Source organism: Labeo rohita, chromosome 3, assembly GCF_022985175.1.
Source record: "Labeo rohita strain BAU-BD-2019 chromosome 3, IGBB_LRoh.1.0, whole genome shotgun sequence".
Classification (NCBI taxonomy): domain Eukaryota; kingdom Metazoa; phylum Chordata; class Actinopteri; order Cypriniformes; family Cyprinidae; genus Labeo; species Labeo rohita.
Genome location: NC_066871.1, coordinates 45,343,167 through 45,363,800, shown reverse-complemented (window position 1 = coordinate 45,363,800; position 20,634 = coordinate 45,343,167). Strand labels below are relative to the sequence as shown.

General features: G+C 36.2%; 2 protein-coding genes across 4 annotated transcripts; one reads left to right on the top strand and one right to left on the bottom strand.

Moving 5' to 3' along the window:
* Nucleotides 1-3,968: 3,968 nt before the first annotated feature.
* Nucleotides 3,969-7,118, bottom strand: LOC127162896 (uncharacterized). Of its 3 annotated transcripts, none has more exons than XM_051105814.1 (3): nucleotides 7,055-7,118; nucleotides 5,474-6,661; nucleotides 3,969-5,002 (listed from the first exon to the last, which is right to left on the bottom strand). In XM_051105814.1, the coding sequence occupies exons 2-3, from the start codon at nucleotides 5,782-5,784 to the stop codon at nucleotides 4,924-4,926; spliced, it is 390 nt and encodes a 129-aa protein (XP_050961771.1). In that variant the 5' UTR covers nucleotides 5,785-6,661; nucleotides 7,055-7,118; the 3' UTR covers nucleotides 3,969-4,923. The 3 variants fall into 3 exon arrangements, with proteins under 3 accessions (XP_050961771.1, XP_050961772.1, XP_050961770.1); XM_051105815.1 differs by having other exon boundaries at nucleotides 3,969-4,978; XM_051105813.1 differs by having other exon boundaries at nucleotides 3,969-4,973.
* Nucleotides 7,119-12,372: 5,254 nt separating this feature from the next.
* LOC127162884 (trypsin) lies at nucleotides 12,373-17,829 on the top strand. The gene is made up of 6 exons (XM_051105801.1): nucleotides 12,373-12,518; nucleotides 13,245-13,265; nucleotides 13,364-13,541; nucleotides 15,865-16,133; nucleotides 16,235-16,386; nucleotides 17,503-17,829. Exons 1-6 carry the CDS (start codon nucleotides 12,464-12,466, stop codon nucleotides 17,785-17,787), a joined length of 960 nt encoding a protein of 319 aa, XP_050961758.1. The 5' UTR covers nucleotides 12,373-12,463; the 3' UTR covers nucleotides 17,788-17,829.
* The last annotated feature ends 2,805 nt before the right edge of the window (nucleotides 17,830-20,634 follow it).

The following is a 20,634-nucleotide window of genomic DNA, read 5'->3' as shown; positions in this document are numbered from 1 at the left end:
CGAAGGAGTTATATCAATGTGCTTATGACAGTCAGCGTGTAGTTGTCAGTGAAACCATTTCTGCCTTCCCTGAACAGCCTAAAGAAAATCTTGGTGCTCTGCAAGAAGCTGACCCCTTTATTGGGCAATTCCTGGTGTATTGGAATCGTCAAAGGCCCCCAGATGCACAGGAGAGAGCAGCAGAGTCATCAGTGGTGCTTGAATTGGCCCGGCAGTGGGGGAAGTTGGTGAAGATAGAGGGGGTGTTGTATCGGAGATTCTGTCCCCAGGAGGAACATCGAGAAATTCGTCAGTTTGTGTTACCAGCTGTACTCCGGGAAATAGTCCTCACAAGTTTGCATGATGACCACGGCCATCAAGGAATCGAGCGGACAGCAAGTCTAGTGAGAACTCGATGTTATTGGCCTGGTATGTTCAAGTTTATTGAAGAATGGTGTAAGAAATGTCAGCGCTGCACTTTAGCTAAAGTGGTACGACCAAAAGTACAGAGTTTTATGGGACATCTGATGGCAGAGAGGCCATTAGATATTCTGGCCATTGATTTTACATTGTTGGAACCTCCATCAAATGGGCTCGAAAATGTATTAGTTCTGACTGATGTATTTTCGAAATTCACACATGCTATTCCAACTAAAGACCAAACGGCAGCAACAGTGGTATGTGTTTTAGTGGAACGTTGGTTCTATTTATTTGGAGTACCAAGACAGATTCATTCAGATCAGGGTCGGTGCTTTGAAAGCAAGCTGATCTGTAGACTGTGTGGTATTTCAAAAACTCGCACATCACCTTATCGACCACAAGGGAATGGCCAATGTGAACGCTTCAACAGAACGATGCATGATTTGCTGCGTACGTTGCCTCCAGAAGAAAAATGTCATTGGCCAGACCATCTTGCTCAGGTAGTGTTTGCGTATAATACCACAGAGCACCAGTCTACTGGGTATTCTCCTTATGTCCTCATGTTTGGACAAGAACCTTATCTACCTGTTGATTTCCTGTTGGGATTGGATAGTCATGCCCAAAGTAATGTAGTCCACAAAAACAACTTGGAACGAATATTCAGCAGGGCTCGAGCCCCCCTTCAGTGTGCTACAGAACATCGTGCTCGATTAAATGATCTTCAGGTGGGACAGGAAAAGCTAAGAGCCAGGTTGTGTATCAAAGAGCCCATAACCTAAAAGGTAGGAATAAGATCCAAGATGCCTGGGATCCAACTCCCTATAAAGTGGTCCGGTGTCCAGGTGGACATGGAGCTGTTTATGCTATTGCCCCGATAGATGGAACTGGTAGTATTAGAAACATTCACCGTTCTGAATTGCGTCCAGTTCATTCCTCTCCAGACGATCCTGGTCTCTCAGATCTAGTTGACCATCAGGAAATTTCTAGAGATAGAGATGGAGACATGGTAATAATGTCACTACTGCCTAAGAGTGAACCTATCCAAGACAAAGTTCAACAAGTTCAATCTAGATCTCAACCTTTGCAGGAAGATAACATCAACTCCTCGTTAACTTCAGTAATGGATTATGTTGAAGATCATTATCCCCCACAACAGGAAGAAGTTGTACAAAGCCGTACAGGGAGGGCAATGGCGGGATGCCATTCAAATCCATATCATCTCCCTCGGTCTGTATGTACTAATGAAACTCAGCTAAATGGGCAAGTTATTCTTCCCATGACGGGACGTCGATTTAAATTTAGGGGGGTAGATTGTAATGGGATATGGGTTAGGTACTATGCACATTCTCAAAGATCCATCTTTCTTCTTCACCAACACAATTGGTGAAGCATATGGGCTACCGCTCTCCCTAATAACGTGACTGTCCAACAATTGTCTAATGTGTGCCTTTACATCCTCAAACTGACTAGGAGGAATTCTCCGGTACCGCTGACGTACGGGTGTCTCGTCTACTAGAGGAATTTGGTGATCAATTAAATTTGTACACCCCAAATCACTATCATGCTTAGCAAAAACATCGGAATATCTCATCAACAATCTTCTCGCTTCCTCCTCTTCAACCTCTGATAACCCAGGCAATTCCAACATTTGCAAATCAATACTTGACTCTGATGTAATGGTTTGACACTGAACAATTTAAGGGAGATTTCTTTCTTTCTTTCTTTCTTTTTTTTTTTTTTTTTTAAGCGCCGGGCTGGTTATTATGGTCATTTGCATTCCGCAATCATTATCTGAGGAAGGGTGTGGGTGCAAATGGCGCATCACATGTGCTTATCATACTGCCTACTGCATTCACAAAGTCTCTAGTGTGGTCCTCGAGAGAGCAATTCCCCTGCTCCAGGAGGAGAACGAGGACGGCGGGGTTATCCATAACGAAAAAGCAAAAAAAACAAACACTGAGGAAAAAACGAAAAATAAAGCAGGGAAAATGCCGGGAAAAAACTGTTTCGGTCGGTCCTTCTGTTATGTGTCTTGCTGGACGGACGAGATGGGAAACGAGATATGATACAAACAATAACTTTAATATAAATCTTCATACGAATCAGGCAGGAACAGGCAGGAAAACAGCGAAACATCCACGAACACCAAACAACATCAACATCAAGGACCGACAGAGAACTCAGAATACAACACTTTCTCTTCACACGATATTGCATTTTATTTTATTGTTTTTGATTAACTACCTTTACCTATAATGTGAGTGTTTAATGTTGCCTTTGGCATTGTTGATGTACTGTTTCCTATTTAATACTGTACAGCCGCCTTGTCACAATTCTGTATTGTTAAAGGCGGTATACAAATAAAGGTGACTTGACTTGACTTGACAAACAGAAAACAAGGACAGGTGAGGGGGATGTCGATAATGAGGACTAAACCAAAGTAAGCAGAACGACGGGGGGAGACAATGGGAGAAACCAATGACATTTACAGACATGAATGTGACAGGCTGAGAATCAGGGTATCTTCCATCCATTCATTTTTTGTTTTAATATTGAAAGAAGAAACATGAGAAAACGGCTCCTTTTTCGTTTTTTCATTCTTTCCAGAAAAACGGAAAACAAGAATTCAGCTTGATTTTTCGTTTTTCGTTCAGGGGTGGAAAAATTAATAAACTGCTTAAATACTCGATTTCTACATGTGGGCAGAACGAAACGCCCCTTTCTACTGATTGGTCAGCCAAGGATCAAACCACACCCCGTCAGTTCTTCCGCAGATTCGTGCAGAATAATAATCTATTATTCTGAGGCTGCTATTTTTGCGAGTTTGAAGAAAAAGTATTTGACTGACGTATAATATGTGTCGAGAGCATTCACTCAGTATCATTATCTCATTTTTGACCAAGATGGCTTTTAGCTGGTTTTGCATCTGAACGCTTCATTGTGACAAGTGTCTCCGGACTAGTCAGCGTCGCCCTGTTTGTCACAACTTGTCGTGTGATTCTTCACCCGTGACATAATATATATATATATATATATATATATATATATATAACCTTTCCCCGCTTTTTTTGTATGTTTTATTTTTTATTTTTGGAAATGCCTCCTGGCTGGCACGCCAATTTACAAAATAGTGATGAGGACATGGTAGAACTTGGTGAAGATTTTTATTGCAGCAAAGCGGTGACAATATACATGTAGTACTTTGGATTCAATGGAGCTGGAATAAGCCCCAAACATCCTAAACTCAATCATTTAATACACTTACAGTTGCTACCCTTAATGTAAATGAAGTTGCTTCTGTCACTGTGGTCTGTAAAGTTCAGTACACTGAAGTTCTGACACCCTATTGTAAAAATGGTTCACAGGGTCCAACACCCATTCCCATTGTACTGTTGGTCACCATTTGTTAAGGATGTGATCATCCCAGATGATTGAGAAACAACTGTTGACTTTATTCTTTGCTATAGTAATTAAGACTTTTAGGGAAATTAGCATAATCAAACATCTAAACTCTTGTTTCTTTTTTTTTTTTTTTCTGTTCTTGTTGCTCCTCTTTCCTTCACTGATTCTGCTTGTTAACAGCATGTACACTTTATACAAAGTGTTAAAAAAATTATTCAATGAATGGCAGCACAGGGTGCCAAACATTTACAAAAATAACAAAAATAACAGTCAAAGACCATCAACTGAAGTTTAGACTTCAACAGAAACAGAAGAGTTGATTATATACTGCAATAACATGCTCAAATATAACAGTAAGATACTGGCAGCAGAGGTGGCAGTTCAGTAATACAGTGAACACATTTAATTTGAAGCCAGTAATAAACATATTGCTTAATATAAACTGAAACAAAAAAAAAAAAAAAATAAAAAAACATGACCAAATGAAAATATCACATTCACTATCACTATATTTGGGTTTCATTTAGTTAATCTGACTCTTAGTGTAAAGGAGGCCACACTGTAAAAATAAAAATGTTTTTTTTTTTTTTTTCAGAGACAATGCAGTATAACTTTACAATAATTTTACATTGACAATGCATACATTCACTTCATTCACAATTTCATCACACTTCACATCAAATTGTTTAACTGATTACGTGTGTTACTGAAAAAAAAAAAGGTTTTCCCCCCTCAAAATAAAGGCAATTGGCATGATTTTGATGTACAAAAAATATAATGTAACAAACATTTAAAAAATCATCTCAGGGTTGAGAAATAATTGTCTTTTATGGAGAAAATATGGTCAAATGTAACAATTTTCCTATCAATGAAACAGATAAATGTCCTTAAAAATACATATATTCAGAGCACTGAAAAAAGAAAGAAAGGAAACCTGATCTGTTATTTAGTTTACTTTGATCTTTTGGCTGGAACTGTGTTTATATGATACAGATAATATTTGATATATACATATATTTAGTATACTTTATGATGTTTATCATCCATTATGGCACTAAAGATGTCCTGATGTTTACTGTAGATCACAGTAGATCACTGTTGTCTTTGTGTTGATGATGTTCCTTAATGGAGCTGGAACTGTCCGGAGTGCTGCTCTGTCTCCACAAATCCATCTACTCTGTACAGATGAATTACTGAATTACTGGAAAAAAATGGTTTGAATAAGGCAATGTATTTTCTACAAATTAAAAAAAAAAATAAAAAAAAAAAAAATAAAAATAAAAACCCTGATATTTGTAAGTATACTTGTGATAGTTCCACTATAGCCCAATCAAATATACTTCAGTATATCCTTAGTTGGACTTCAGCATTACTTCCACAGAATTAAAGTGCATTAAGCACTAAATGTTCCAATACAAGTACACCAGTTTAGTATACTGAAAGTACAACTGCAGAGTATTTTTATTAACTACATAAAAATGTAAATGTATTTGTAATGTACTTAACAGGAAATAAATGGATTTCAAATACATCTTACTCTTTACAGTGCTAGCACAATTTTTTATTTAAACATGTGTTAGTAAATGTTGAAATTAACATTATGATTTATTAATATTGTGGAAGTATTAATCAATGTTCGGAGCACATTTAAAAAGACAAATGTTTTTCTCACCTGTCAACTTTCTCCAAACATTCACTGAATAATACAGGAGACACAATCACAGAAGCCACAATCACAGGACCCGCAATCACAGGGGCCACAGTCACAGGAGCCACAGTCACAGGAGCCGCAATCACAGGGGCCACAATCACATGAGCCACAATCACATGAGCCACCATCAACGGCGCCACCATCGCCGGCGCCACCATCACCACAGTCACAATCACAAGGGCCACAGTGACAGGGGACAAAAGGGCAGTAGCCACAATGACAGGAGCCACAATCTCCCAAAGGCCTTTCAGGTGTCTCAGACATCTTCTCATCAGTCCTTTCACTAGGATTTGGACTTTGGGTTATTGTATGACAATGACATTGGCATTTGTTATTGCAATTCTGTTTGCAATTATTACATCCTTCTTTGCCGTTCTCAAAATCCATGGCTTGTCTAGCAGGTTGAAGTGATCCGTTTGAATGGGTGAGCTGATTTGGAAAATTCTCAGATCTTACAGCAGATCTTGTATCTTGAGTGAATCAGAATGTGGTTTACACGCAAGGTCTCTCAGGACTGCACTGAGCATGTGCAGCTGGTGAGTCTCATATAAAACACACACATACATTTGGTCAAAAAAGTCACAGCATTCTTTTTTTCCTTGCAGGATTTATACTTGTTTTATAAGCTTAAGAAATATGCTTTTAAGGATGTGTTGCACCAGCTCCAAGCCTGGTGGAAGTTAGTGTGTTGAAATGACAAATGCAGATTGAGGAAACAAGTACTAGACAGCTGGTTTTAAATATTATATTAAACCCTTAGAACACGCTGAACTAATCAAACATTCAAGTTTCACTTTGGCACAATAACAGATGATTTCAACAGATGATTTCTGGAATTCAAGAGTGTGACTGTTATGCCTGTATAGACAAGTCTTGTTGTTACATGTCTCCACAGATAAGGAAAGTGGATGAACTGTCAGACTACCTTGACAGTAATCAGAGAACAACAGTAAATGAACATGTAAAAATGAGTGGCTACTGGTAGTTCTTCTTTCTTTTATGTGAATTTGCCATATGATAACAGATCCTCTTTAAAGTGTCCGGTTAGAGACTTTTACCAGAGATGAACAGCTATGTGGGAATTACCCATTTATTGTCACCACAACTCAGTACACTGAAGACATTCTGCTTTGCATGTGTGTGGTTTTTCTACAAAATAAAGATATAATATGTAAGCATAACAAATAACAATAGTCACAATAAATATAATCACAGTAACTTCCACAATTAATATATACTAATTATACAATGATTAATACAGTACACCTATGAAGTCCCTCAGTCTAGCACATTAATCTGCTGGTGCCAAAAGAGTGCTTTAATTCTTAGAAATGAGCGATATATATATATATATATATATATATACTAGTTTAACCGTATAATGAATAGATGGCACGTGTCATCTAAACAAAACAGTGATAAATGTGAGCAATCTAGTATGTAAATAGACACACTAACATTTAACTTGAACACACTCTGAGCAGTTAAACGAAACGTTCATAAACATAATAGAGAACAATGAATTAACAGACTGCTACTTACTTCATAAGCACGCACACACCGTTAGAACAGATTGCTTACAGGACTACGCACATCCGTCCGCTTTTCTAGCAGCCAGTGGCAGCGCAGTGGGCGCTGGACCGTGGATGGACGCTGTGGAGTCGACTAATGTTTATTGTATATGATATCAGTGGATGGACGCATTTGTGATCATTCGACTAATGTTTATCCCATGTTTCCAAATCCAAAGGAATCATTCTCTCTCTCTCTCTCTCTCTCTCTCTCTCTCTCTCATACACACACATCACACTACACGCCTATATTTTCTTGTAATTTGGGGGTCTACTTGCAGAGCTCGGTTTACTTTCGGTTTCACTTGAGTAGAAAAAATCAACAGCATATAGGTTTCTTTTGATAAAAAATGAAACGCTTTTTGCAAAAACAGGCAGTGATTACTACTACAATGACTAAACATATTTACAACGTTTTTCAATGTGTTTGTCCTGCTACTGGTGTCTCTATTAGATGCATTTTCCGTCAATTTTAAAGGAACAGTCCACATTTTCTAGCTCCCCCAGAGTTAAACAGTTGTTTTACCGTTTTTGAAAACATTCAGCCGATCACTGGCGGTAGCACTTTTAGCATAGCTTAGCATAGATCATTTAACCCTTTCACACGTGATTTTAAAATATTCTAGCTGAGTTTTTTTAGGCGACAGTTATTTTAGAACTTATCGCCTTATTGTTTTCATGGCGACACGTCATGTTTGTCACGTGACCTAACCAGTGTTGGGAAGATTACTTTGGAAATGTAATAGGTTACAGATTACAAGTTACTTGATTTAAAATGTAATAAGTAGTGTAACTTTTCAATTACTTTACTAAAGTAATGTAACTTATTACTTTTAATTACTTTTTGATTACTTTTCTAAATTTCTTATATTTTTATCTGTTAATCATTTTGAAACATTTAAACCAGGCATGGTTAACCTTACAGTAGCACTCAACACTGATTACTGTCAGACTTTCAAAATCCTTTATTACTTGAATTAAGATTATAATAAGTAAGGGATGATATACATCTTTATTTTGTGATAACAACTGGCTGAATGTACATTATCTCACTTATTACACAGCTGCTTGATAGATTATTTAGATGTTTCGTGTCAAAATTATTAGACACAAAACACTGATCTGAGTTGAAATATTTGATGCTTCCATGAAGAAATCAGTTTCTAGCAAACGGCAAGCTCAAGCATCAAGCATATAGCACTGACTTAAGTTATGAGCCTGAGTTATTAGTTTTTACCAGTTGTTATCAGGGATTAACATACCTTGGAATGTCATGACTGACCAATCAGAATCAAGCATCCCACAGAGCCATGTAATAATATAATTTAAAGCATAGCCAACACAAATTCAGACTATATATATATATATTTTTTTTTTTACTTATTTTGGGCTTTTTATGCCTTTTATTGTGATAGGATTGTAGAGAGATGGGAGAAGAGAGGGGAGCGGGATCGGTAAAGGGCCTCAAGATGGGAATTGAACTCGGGTGGCTGGCGAAATGTCAGCGTGCTAACCACAAGGCTTTTGGCACCGACACCCCAAATTCAGACTTAATAGCTCTTAGTTACAAGAAATAATTTAATAGATATGATACTGCGTTTGAAATCAAATGTTTGCATAGTTATGACAGAAAATGCTAACGCTTAGAAAAAACTATCTTAAAAAATAAAGTTTATGCATAAACCTAAATAGGAAATAAAACCGTTATTGAATAAGCATGTGTCCTGTTCTGTGTCCTGAACTCCTGAAACATTGGTGTCTCATTTTAGAGCAGTCAATGCAATTTAAAAGAAGTCAACTGAATCTGTAAGTGGGGGTGGGTGTGTGAAAAAAATCAGATGTAATCCCCTTTGTAATCACTGGCATTTTTCAAAAGTAACTGTAAATTAATTACATATTTTTTCTCATTTATTTTGGAATTACATTACGTAATTCCGCTACATGTAACTAGTTACTCCCAAACACTGGACCTAATGCAGCCACAATAGCGCTGTATGACTAAATCACTTTTAGATCGTTTTCCTTTTTCTATTATCAATAATCACAGACTTGCTTACTGTATTATGAAATATCTGATATTCTGATTCTGTAAAAATGTGCAAGGAAATGTATCTGGAAGTTTGAACACTTTTATAATAAGCATGGGCCGCCATCCCAGCATACACAGAACGTTCCCCTAACGTTCCCCTATGGTTCCCGTTTGGTTATTTTTTTGGGAACCAAATGAGAACGTTCTAGGAACGTTCCCTGTAGGTTCTCTTTTTAATAACCTACAGGGAACGTTCCCAGAACGTTCCCTGCAGGTTATTTTTTGGTTTAAATTTATAACCTAAAAAGAACCTTCCCAGAACGTTCCCTGCAGGTAATTTTTAGGTTTTATTTTTAGAACCTACAGAGAACGTTCCCGGAACGTTCTCTGTAGGTTATTTTCAGATTGCATTTTTACAACCTACAGGGAACGTTCCCAGAACGTTCCCTGCAGGTTATTTTTAGATTGCATTTTTACAACCTACAGGGAACGTTCCCAGAACGTTCCCTGCAGGTTATTTTTTGGTTTAATTTTATAACCTAAAAACAACCTTCCCAGAACGTTCCCTGCAGGTTATTTTTAGTTGTCATATCAGTGTAAACTAATAAAAACTTGGCAGATCTTCCTGATCATTCTAATGTTAAAATGTATTCTTTTTCATCATAAACAAACTATTTTTTTGCAGAATTTCATGTCTAAAATAAGCGTTTAATAAAGTGTAGACATCAAAGTGGTCAAATCGAATTATAATTATAATATAATTCCAATTAAGCCAAGGTTAAGCGTAGTCAGAAAATCATATCATTAACACTGGGTTTGTTTGTATATTTATTTTCTGCGCGCCTCTGATCTGCACGCGCTTCTCTAGCACGCGCTCAATCCTGCCTTCCACAGAAAGCCGCGCACCCGCGTAATTTAAAAATTAACGGTCATTTCGTTTTACTGACTGACTAACATTCGTTGATTGATCGCTTTAATGAATAATTACTTATAATTAATATATATACGAGAGTAAATATTGTGATTTCAGGGAAATTTGACACGTCCAATTGAAGAGAACATGATGTTAACGGAGAAGTTTTTGTGTACTGACCAAAAGAGAGAAGCACATCGTCGTTAATTCAGTGGTAAGAAACGAATGTAATATTATTCTAAGTCAAATAAATGTATTCGTTTTCAATGTCTGTAAAAATAAAATCCACATTTTTAAAATCCAATATTTTGTTGAAGTCAGTGTTATTTGGTGCTTTAATAAACAAAATCTGGGTTATGGTACTTCTAATCTTATATATTAACGAATAAAACAAATCTAGGATATTAAAGGATAATTTAATGTCATTTTATGGTGGCTAAATGTGCTTTAAATATCTGTAAGGATTAAACAATAGTTTAAAACAAGACATGGTTTGTAGTAGTGATTATTGAGGTCCACATCCGTCCGTCTGCTTACTACGGGACGCGGGAGTGCTGACATACGGCAGCGGTATCGGAGTGAAGAGGTTAGGAGAACGTTCTGGGAACCTTCAGAGAACTTTCAGGGAACCTTCTAGGAACATAAATAGAATGTTCCCTATTGGTTAGCCAGGAAAGTTTTCTTAACGTAAATAGAACGTTCCCTGCAGGTTAGGGGAACGTTCTGGGAACCTATAGGGAATGGCTGTGTTCGAAACTGCATACTCACTACGTAGGTAATTACAATAGTTACTTATTTAACGAGTACGTACTCTATAGCCTGAATTCATTAAGTATGAATGCGAACCGGACTGTTATCGTGTGACTTATGACCTAATAACAACGTGTGCTGTCTGAGTAAAGATATTTTGAAGTACAAAAACCCAAAATTGTTATCTATTGAATATGTTGTTCATTACTTTTATTTTATGTGTAAGGTTTTTCATCCACATGCAAAAGTGCCTTAACACTTGTATCATTCCACAGGTTTAAAAGAAAAAAAAAAAAAGAAAAAAAAAAAAAAATTGCATTATGATGAATTATTCAAAGATATTTAACCTTGTCATAGTACTGTTTTTCTGTGTGATGTACGCAAACCCATGATATTAATTTTTATTATGTTCATTGTTAAAGTATTTATTTTTATTATGTTAACTGTTAAAGATACAACCATGGAATTTTTCCTTGATCTTGTATGTAATTATGTTCTGCATTTAAAAAAGCAACAAGTGCACTAACACCTATAGCATCACTGACTCAACAACCTAGTACAATTTTCCTCAGTGTTTGCACAAACGAGACATCAGACAGCTGTTGATTTTATACTCAAAAAATGTTAGTAATACTACTTTAAAATTAAGATTACACCATAATGAATACTGGAAATGACTTTTAGTAAAACAAGCAAAATGTTTTAAATTAAAGTTTGTTTGTTTGTTTGTTTTCATCTGCAGGAGAGCACTAAACACTTTTCCATGTCAAAGACCTCTTCTATAAATCTGAACATTGGCATAAATTTTAGAGTTCAAACACTAAGATCGAACCATACGCACATTTTATAAATGAGGTCTCTGTCTAACCATTACAGGAGCAGGTTTTGGCAAAGCTGAAAACTGAGTCAGGCAGATCTGTCTTTGTGAAGGAAGATTATCCTGAAAGAAAAATCCACAGGACGAAGAGGGAAACAACCATGATATTCCTGTTTGAATAATACTAAAAAGCTGCTTTGACAGTCTGTATTATATAAAATGCTGAATGAATCAAGTTGACTTCATAATATAGTTAATTTTTGTTGTCTCTATTATCTCTGCATTCCTCCAAGCCTGAAATTGTGTTAACAGAAGATTCTTTAAAGATATTTGATCATTCTGCTATAAATAGAGATGACTGTACATACTGGTTTTCTCACATTTTTGGTCATATGCCGGTGCCTTTGTAAGTAAGTTAGAATAATAAAAGTACAAGCAGGTCTTTTCTGATAATGCAACACATCATCAGCTTTGGGGAAACTATCCGGTTGTGTGTGTTCACTACTTGGATAAGTTAAATGAAGAGCAATAAATGCAGTAAAGTTCCATTTGTTAACATTAGTTAACTGCATTATTTAAAATGAACTAACATGTATGTATGATGCTTATGTAAATTAAATTATGAAGAGAGAGATGTCTTTTTTGTTCTTTTGTGTTGTTCATGCTGTTTTTTCAAAGGCTTTCAGCTGTGATAATCACAATGATGATGATAAACACACCAGCAAAAGACACTTATGGAAATACATCAGAGATGAAGGTAGTGGTGGGGTGGAGACAGAACTCTTGATGAATGCGGAGATACTTGATTTCCATCTCATTGGAAACCTAAGAGTTCAGAAACAGCAGTCAGATCACAAAGCAGAACTGAAGTATGAAGTTCAACACCGCTTTGAGTGTTGCTGGAGTCATTATTCTCTACATAGCAGGTAAGAGCACAAAAAGCCTACATGTTGACAAAATCAGATGCACATCTTATAATGTTTGTTTCAACTGTTTAATAACTGGCAAGCCATTTATCTCCTAAGAACCTTGAAAGCACGTTTGACAATTTATGTTTTCAATGACTGTAAAATCCTTTGAATCTAAAGACGCACGGTTAAATGCTTGAAATTGGTTTCGCAGATAAACACAAATTCTGCATTTAAATGAATGTATTTATGTATTTCAGTAGATGAATTTAATTAATGTAAATTCCAGCATGCAGTTAAGCTGAAAGATACTTTCAATTTGCATAATATTTTGATTACTACATTAATCTAATTCTTTTAGTGACTTTGTGTTAGTTATAGATTTGATGACTTTAATGTTATCCCAAAATGTGGTGAATAGTTGTAATTATTTAAAAAAATGAATAGTGTCCAAACTTTTATGAAATAAACTGTTAAAATACTTGTAATATACAGTGTGAAATTCTATAAAAATACTGTCATTTTTGTAATATACTGTAAAATATACAATTATTTTATATTTTGCTACTCTCACTAAATGTTCACGCCCATTTTAAAAATTCAGAAATAACAAAGAAGTCTAATCTAATTTAATTCACAAAGGCACTGCATGTTTAGTTGCACAAACCAGTTTATCAGCTCTTTCTGGATGACTGTCTGCTTACTTTGTCTTTGTCCTTGTCCCTGTCCTTGTCTGTCCACCAGGTTTGCTCTGCCAGCAAGATGGTAAGTTTTCACAATGACTCCAAAACTCACAGAATGTTTCTTCTGTGTCTATGAGGCATTTTAAGAAGGAAATCTCATAGCTTGCTTTCTCTCATTAGTATGTGGTCGAGCCCCTCTCAGCAACAGGATTGTTGGAGGGGAGAATGCGGCAGCAGGCGTTTGGCCGTGGCAGGTCAGCATTCATCTCACCATTCAGAACGTTGACTATGGCCATTTCTGTGGCGGAACCCTCATCACTAAAGACTGGGTTTTATCTGCAGCTCACTGCTTCCGGTGGTATGTTTAGCTTAAAGAGCAAGTCACATGGGTTTTTGAAAAATAGATTTTATTCTGTTTGTGCTTATATGTAATGTATACCTAGTGCAGCTTTAGGTTTCCAGGTAAACCATGATATTATCATGATATCTTACTGAATTACTTCTTAAAAAATTCCCTGTGAACCCACTATTTCATAAGAATGTGTCGATTAATGTGTTGACAAAATAAAAGTCTGGTTTAACTTGAAGACATTGTGCCAGAAATATATTACTACTATTAACACTACTAAAATGAAACAAACATTACTTTTTAGGGTATAAACACACAACATTTATTCCATGTTTTCATTTTAATAGTAAATTCCCCTTTGTTTGCCAATAAATGAATAAATAAATAAATAAAACTTTTCTTAATTTTCAATAATTAAAAGATTAATTTAATCATTTTTTTCTGCCTTCATCTGATAACCAGAACATTTTAAATACATAACATAACAGATTTTCTGAGGTTAAAAAAAAAAAAAAAAAATAAACATAAGGCTATTTTAAGAATAAATTTGAATAAATTAACTATGCATTCAAATAATTAGACATGGAAAAACAGAGAATTTGATAACAATAATACATGGTGAGAAAAAAATAAAACTTTTCATAGGGCCCTAAACGTCCTTTTTGACAAACCTTTATTAAACTGATGTGAAATTGTATAAGTTTCATGATTTTAATTAAATGCACATGCTCTTTAATTCAATTAAAATTAAATTTACCATTTAAAAGAAGTTGAGAAAAAATAAAACAGACAAAAATGGAATCCAGAAAAATTTAAATGGAAAAAACAAAATTTAGAAAAAAATAAAATGCATTTTAAAAGGCACTAAATTAGTCATGTTAGCACTCGGCTAACATATCCACCATTATTGTCTTGTGAAGAGTTTACAGTTTAGCAGCTGAACTTTAACTGTGGGCACAATTCACTTGCATAAGTGTTAAACAAAATAGTTTTTATGTCATTATTTTAAGAACGGATTGATGCACTATATTATTGTCAGGAATCGCAGATTTTCACAACAAAACCCACCCAACTGCTACTTAAAACTAGCACAATTGCGTTTTGGAAGGGGGTCCCCTTTAAAAATCACGTTCTGGGGTGTAAAGTACATGCTTTTTATCAGGGATCCCCTGCTAAAAAAATTTGCATTCCAGGGGTGAAATATGATGTTATTGGGGTTGCTTAAACCTGCGAACATCAAAAACAACCATGGATTTGGCAACACAAATGGTTGCGCTCACTGATTTGCTCAAGTACTTCTCTCTGAGTAGGCTTATGGAAGGGAGGGGTTTACAGACCTTACGATCAATGCTGCTTTGAACTGTTTTGAAATCATTGAGAAATGACTTGATGTATAAATCTATATTCTGAGAAAATTACAATATTTTCTGACCTTAGATGCATTCACACTTGTTGTAGGGGATTTCAACACAATATTAGGACACGATTAGTTCACTTCCAGAACAAAAATGTACAGATAATTTACTCACCCCCTTGCCATCCAAGATGTTCATCTTTCTTTCTTCAGTTTCTTCTTGAGGTCAGTGAGAAACGTTTCTTGAGGAACAGACTTCAATAGTGCTCCCAAGTTTGAACTTCCAAAATGCAGTTTAAATGCAGCATCACAGGGCTCTAACAATCCCAGCCAAGGAAGAAGGATCTTATCTAGCAAAACAAACAATTTTCAAAACAAATTGACAATTTATATACTTTTAAACCTCAAATGCTTGTCTTGTCTATTCTCTGTTATAGTCTGTGTAATACAGTTAAGGTATGTTGAAAAAAAATTTTTTTTTGTTTTAGGTTCAAAAAAACTGTTTCACTTTTTTTTTGTAAAGGGTGTTTGATCTTCTTTGCACATTCACTTTGCAAACACTTGGTAGGTACTTCTGCAGCAATGTAGGATGATTTTGAAGTTAGGGAATAAAGCGAGATGGGAGTTTTTCAACATACCCTTTTGAACTGGAAAAACAGAGTTCATGCAGACCTTAAGTGTTTGAGGTTAAAAAGTATATAAATTGTCAATTTTAGAGCCCTTTAAAGCTGCATTTTGAAAGTTCAAACTAGGGGGCACCACTGAAGTCCACTATATGGAAAGAAATCCTGAAATGTTTTCCTCAAGAAACATAATTTCTTATTGACTGAAGAAGGAAAAATGTGACAAGGGGGTGAGTAAATTATCTGTACATTTTTGTTCTGGAAGTAAACTACTCTTTTAAAAACCAAATAAAGCTCAAGATACATTTGTAAAATGATAATAGTGGGAATAAAGAAGGACTTTATCTATTTACAGGTTCAATGCATCTTACATTGTGATGTACTTTGGGCGTTTGAACCAATCCGGCTCCAATCCTTATGAGACAAACAGGACAGCGAGTCAAATCATCAGTCATCCTCTCTTTGACTATTCAAATCTTGACAATGACATAGCGCTGATCCAGCTCTCCTCCTCTGTGACTTTCTCTGATTACATTAGGCCGGTCTGTCTGGCAGCGGCTGGTAGTGTGTTTGCTGCAGGTACAGAGAGCTGGGTCACTGGATGGGGTCTGCTGCAACCTAATGGTGTGTGAACATTTCCTTGCCAGTTATACAATAAAACCTAAAGAATTGACCTAGAAATGTTTTTAAAATCCATAAACTTTGTCCTCTGATCTGTGTCACAGGCACCAAACTTCCTGCTATACTGCAGGAGGTGATGATACCAGTTGTGAATGACAGTAACTGTAATAATGCTTATGGAGGAGTCAACATAAGCATCACAAGCAATATGATTTGTGCTGGATTGTTAAATCAGGGAGGAAAGGGTACATGTCAGGTAAGACATCAGTCATTCCTTTTAATCCTTTTTAGTCCAAATCAGTTTGCAAAACATTACTCACCAGTTTTGTCACCTGCAAACTTGCCAGGTCTAGTTGTTCAATTAAGCCCGGTCTTTACTGCACTGATCATGAACTGATCATGAACGACTGCTTTTTGATACACTACCTGTAGCCTGCTGCATAAACGGCTTAGTCATCTAATATTTTTTACAAGATTGTTCATAACAATAAGTCAGCTACATACAATAAATACGACTGATTTGCCAGATTGGTCAAGTTGACACTTACTTGAATAGACTCGAGTCACACTTAAGTCACAAAAATAAAGACACTTTTTGAAAAAGCTATGCCGGCCTCAGGAAAATATAAATAAATAAATAAATAGTGTTTTGAAAGACACATACATAGGGCTACACTATTGCATACCTGTTAACATTTGGGATCCAAAATACAGGGGGTGGAGTCAAAAGTATCAATGATGATGATGATGATGATTATTATTATTGATTACATTAATTTAAACAATTATTATCAAATAATTATATTAATTTAGTAACAATTTAGTAATAAATATCTTAGTGTAGGCTAGAGTTTTATAATTCATTATCTTCTTGTCTTCACATTTACAAGAGCAAATTATTGAAAAATGCTAATAATTTCTCTGCCAGCAGGTGGCGCCTTTCGCCAGGAATATAGCCGTTTCCCTGGTAACCTCAGTAAAGAAAGCAGCGCATCACCTGATTTTGAAACTTGCAGCGCTGATATTTAATCAATTAAACCATACCCATTTGAAGTGTAAGCTATATCTCAATTTACATGCGTTTCATACAAGGTCTGGCAACTTGGAATATTTTACGAATGTAGGAAACGTGTAAAATGCGCCCAGTGTGATTTTTTTTTTTTTTTTTTTTTTTTATAGAAGGGTTAAAAATACGGGAGAAATACGGGACAATATTTAAACGGGATGATATCGGGATAGAATGGTAAAATACAGGAGAATCTCAGGAAAAAGGGGAGGGTTCACAGGTGTGCACTGACTATTGCATGCTTCTGTCTATAGCAGTTCACTGTATACTGTCCGAGATATAAATGCTGGATGTTTGTCAATACAGGGAGACTCTGGAGGTCCAATGGTCAGTAGGAAAGGCTCCGTGTGGGTTCAGTCCGGCATTGTGAGTTTTGGTATGGAGTGTGCTGACCCCACATTTCCCACCGTGTTCGCCAGAGTCTCTCGGTACCAGGAATGGGTCAAGTCTTACACGGGGAGCAACCAGCCTGGATTTGTTATATTCAATGCAGCATCCAACTCCATCTTCAGAAGCGTGCCAAACCTCCTCTTATTTCACCTTTCGCTCGCATTCTGTTTCATTCCTTTCTCCCTCTTTCTCACTTCTTAAACACTGCTTGCTCTCATAAATGCTCTGATAAATATGAAAAAAGAGCAGCTATATTATTATTATTGCTTTTTTGACATTTTTTATCTTTTTTCAATGAGCAAAAATTTTGATAGCTGCACACAGATTGTTTTTATTTTATTTTATTTTATTTTATTTTATTTTATTTTATTTTTTTGCATTGCATTGCAGTGCATTGTGCAAAAAGTGCAGGGTGCATGTGAATTAAAAACAAATAGAATGTTTGTCTGGTTTTAATAGCACTTTTTGCATGATGCAATGTTTTGCTAGACTTTTTCAACTGGTACTAGATTCAGTGTGCAACTAGCACAACTTTTTCTTCATTTTCAAGTATTCACCTGGCTTTATGCACCTGACGTAAAAGCTTGGATTTGGAGTGCAACAATTTTTCTTTAATTTACGTTTTCTTTATCTTTTTAAAAATGTACTATTCTTGTGTACTATTGACATTATAAGATCATTATAAAGTTCAGTATGCTGTTCAGTATGCTTCTGTCCTTAGATTCTGGATCTTTACATAAATAGAGAAGCACTGATGTTGATATACATACATATATATATATATATATACACTAGGGGTGTGCAAAGCAGCCGGTATTTGTATCTGTATTTGTATTTGTTGAGGGGGGAAAAGTATTTGTATTTGTATTTGTATTCGAGTAAAATTCAAAATAGGCGTAAAAATCCAGTTTTTTTTGCGTTACACTTCTACACACTTTTTTTGGCTGGTGGAGGACCAAGAGATGGCTCAGCAGCAGCCACACTCTTTTGTATTTGGTTGCCCAAATCCATGTGAGGAGTTTCAACTAAGTTAATGAGTGACGGGAAGCTATGCTAAGGTTAACTGGGGAGTCGCGCTCTGAACGTGGGGTATTAAAATTGCTTTTGAATGCGCGCGCGCGTTTTACTTTCGGTTTCGTTTTAACGATGGCGCTAAACTCTCTGCGGTGCTGAGCGTGCATTCTATAATACAAGACATTAATTTAACAAAGCAATTTAAAAGTGGTGGGACACAAACGGGATTTTGAAAAGTGTGTCCCCAGTGGAAATTACGCCCCTGCGTGAGTGGAGTTATCATTTGATGTGAATGTGCCGCGTTGTACAGTATATTGAGACGGAGGCGCCAGAATTGCGTCTGACAGAATGTGCGCTGCAGCACAAAATATAGTATATTTCTTCAAAAGCAGATTGTGGAGACATTTTAATTGTCCACAATCAAAAATCGTCATATCACACACCCCTAATTGCAATGTAGTTCGTGCAAATCTGGAACAGAGGTTGGTTAAGAGAGAAAAAAACGGCCGGTTCCGAGTTTCAGCGGAGCGCAGTGTCAGTGACGGCTAATATCTAAAATCTGCATTAAAGTTAAGAATGTAAAGATCAAGTGTAGTTAGTTATGTAATGTTAGAGAGAACGGCGAAACTTTCACTGTATCAGCTCACAGCAGTCTGGGCAGTAGTTAGGATAGCGAAAGTTTTGTAAAGAAATAAAAACACGATTTCTCGCACTCGCACAAATGCTTCCCAATATATTTTGAGGTCGCGCAGATTAAATTTTGGGAGCATATGCGACCAAAACGGTCGCAATTTCGAGCCCTGCCCCCAACCCCCCCGACTCCTGAATGTCACTCACTCACTCGCTCATGCGGGCATGCACTGCGGTCTCATGAGGAAACGCAGCTTTTTGATATAAAGTTTTTCTTGTTCCCGAATACAAATATTTTTTTAAGTATTTGTTCGAAATAAGTATTTGTAAAAAACACGCTATTTGTGCCTTTCCGAATACCGTATTCGGGTTCGGCTCCACCCCTAATATACACACACACACACACACACACATATTATTTTGGTTTATATTTCTGATAACTAGCATAACCAGTTTAGGGAGCTCTGCAATGTGATCATGGATCCTGATTGTTGAAAATGTGATTATGTTTAATTAATAACTATGTCACACTGTCTAAACAGAATAAACACAAAAGAAGGAACTGACTTGGGGAATGTTTACTGTTCACTGTGTCAAACCCTAAAACAATGTTTCAAGATTTTTTGATGAATTAAAGGGGTCATTGGATGCAAAGTTTACTTGTACACAACTACCCTATAATGGTAAAAATCCACTCAGTGGTTTTTATTTCATCTGTAAAAATAATTTCAAATCAAGCCATTCTCAGCATCTATTCTGTGAAGACACACCGACAGAAGCCGGACCCACAATAGTTGATTGACATGGATATCTTACTTAACCTTAAATGAGCAGTAACAGTCAGATCACCACTGTTTGGATGCTGGAACAGGGACATAGACAAGAATGGCTACTAAGTGATTGAGGTGTTGTGTTGCTGGATGTAATAATGAACATAGTGGTCGTCATTTACTCCCAACATCTGAGTCGCTGAAGATGCAGTGGATTATGTTTGTTTGTGAAGGGAATGTGCCACCTGTTCTACATATATATCCATCTATGTTTGTGCAAATCATTCGTGATCCAGCTTCACTTACAGCAGAAGTGAATATAAGGTTTTTTTTTTTTTTTTATGAAACTTTGCAATAGACTTTCCTAATAACATGCCAGTTAGCAATTGTAGTGGCTAAACACAGGCTCCTCACTTCACAGAGAGAAGAGAGGGGCGGGGCAAGCAGAGCTCATTAACATTTAAAGCAACATCGACCAGAACAGAATGATTTTTGCAGAGCTGATTTTGGCAAGGTAAAAAAATGTTATAAACTTTCATTAAGACCCTTAAGAATCATATCAACTTGTGGAAAGGGGTATCCGATGACCCCTTTAAAAAAGTGAGATTTTGTATGATTTTTTTGATTTTTTTTC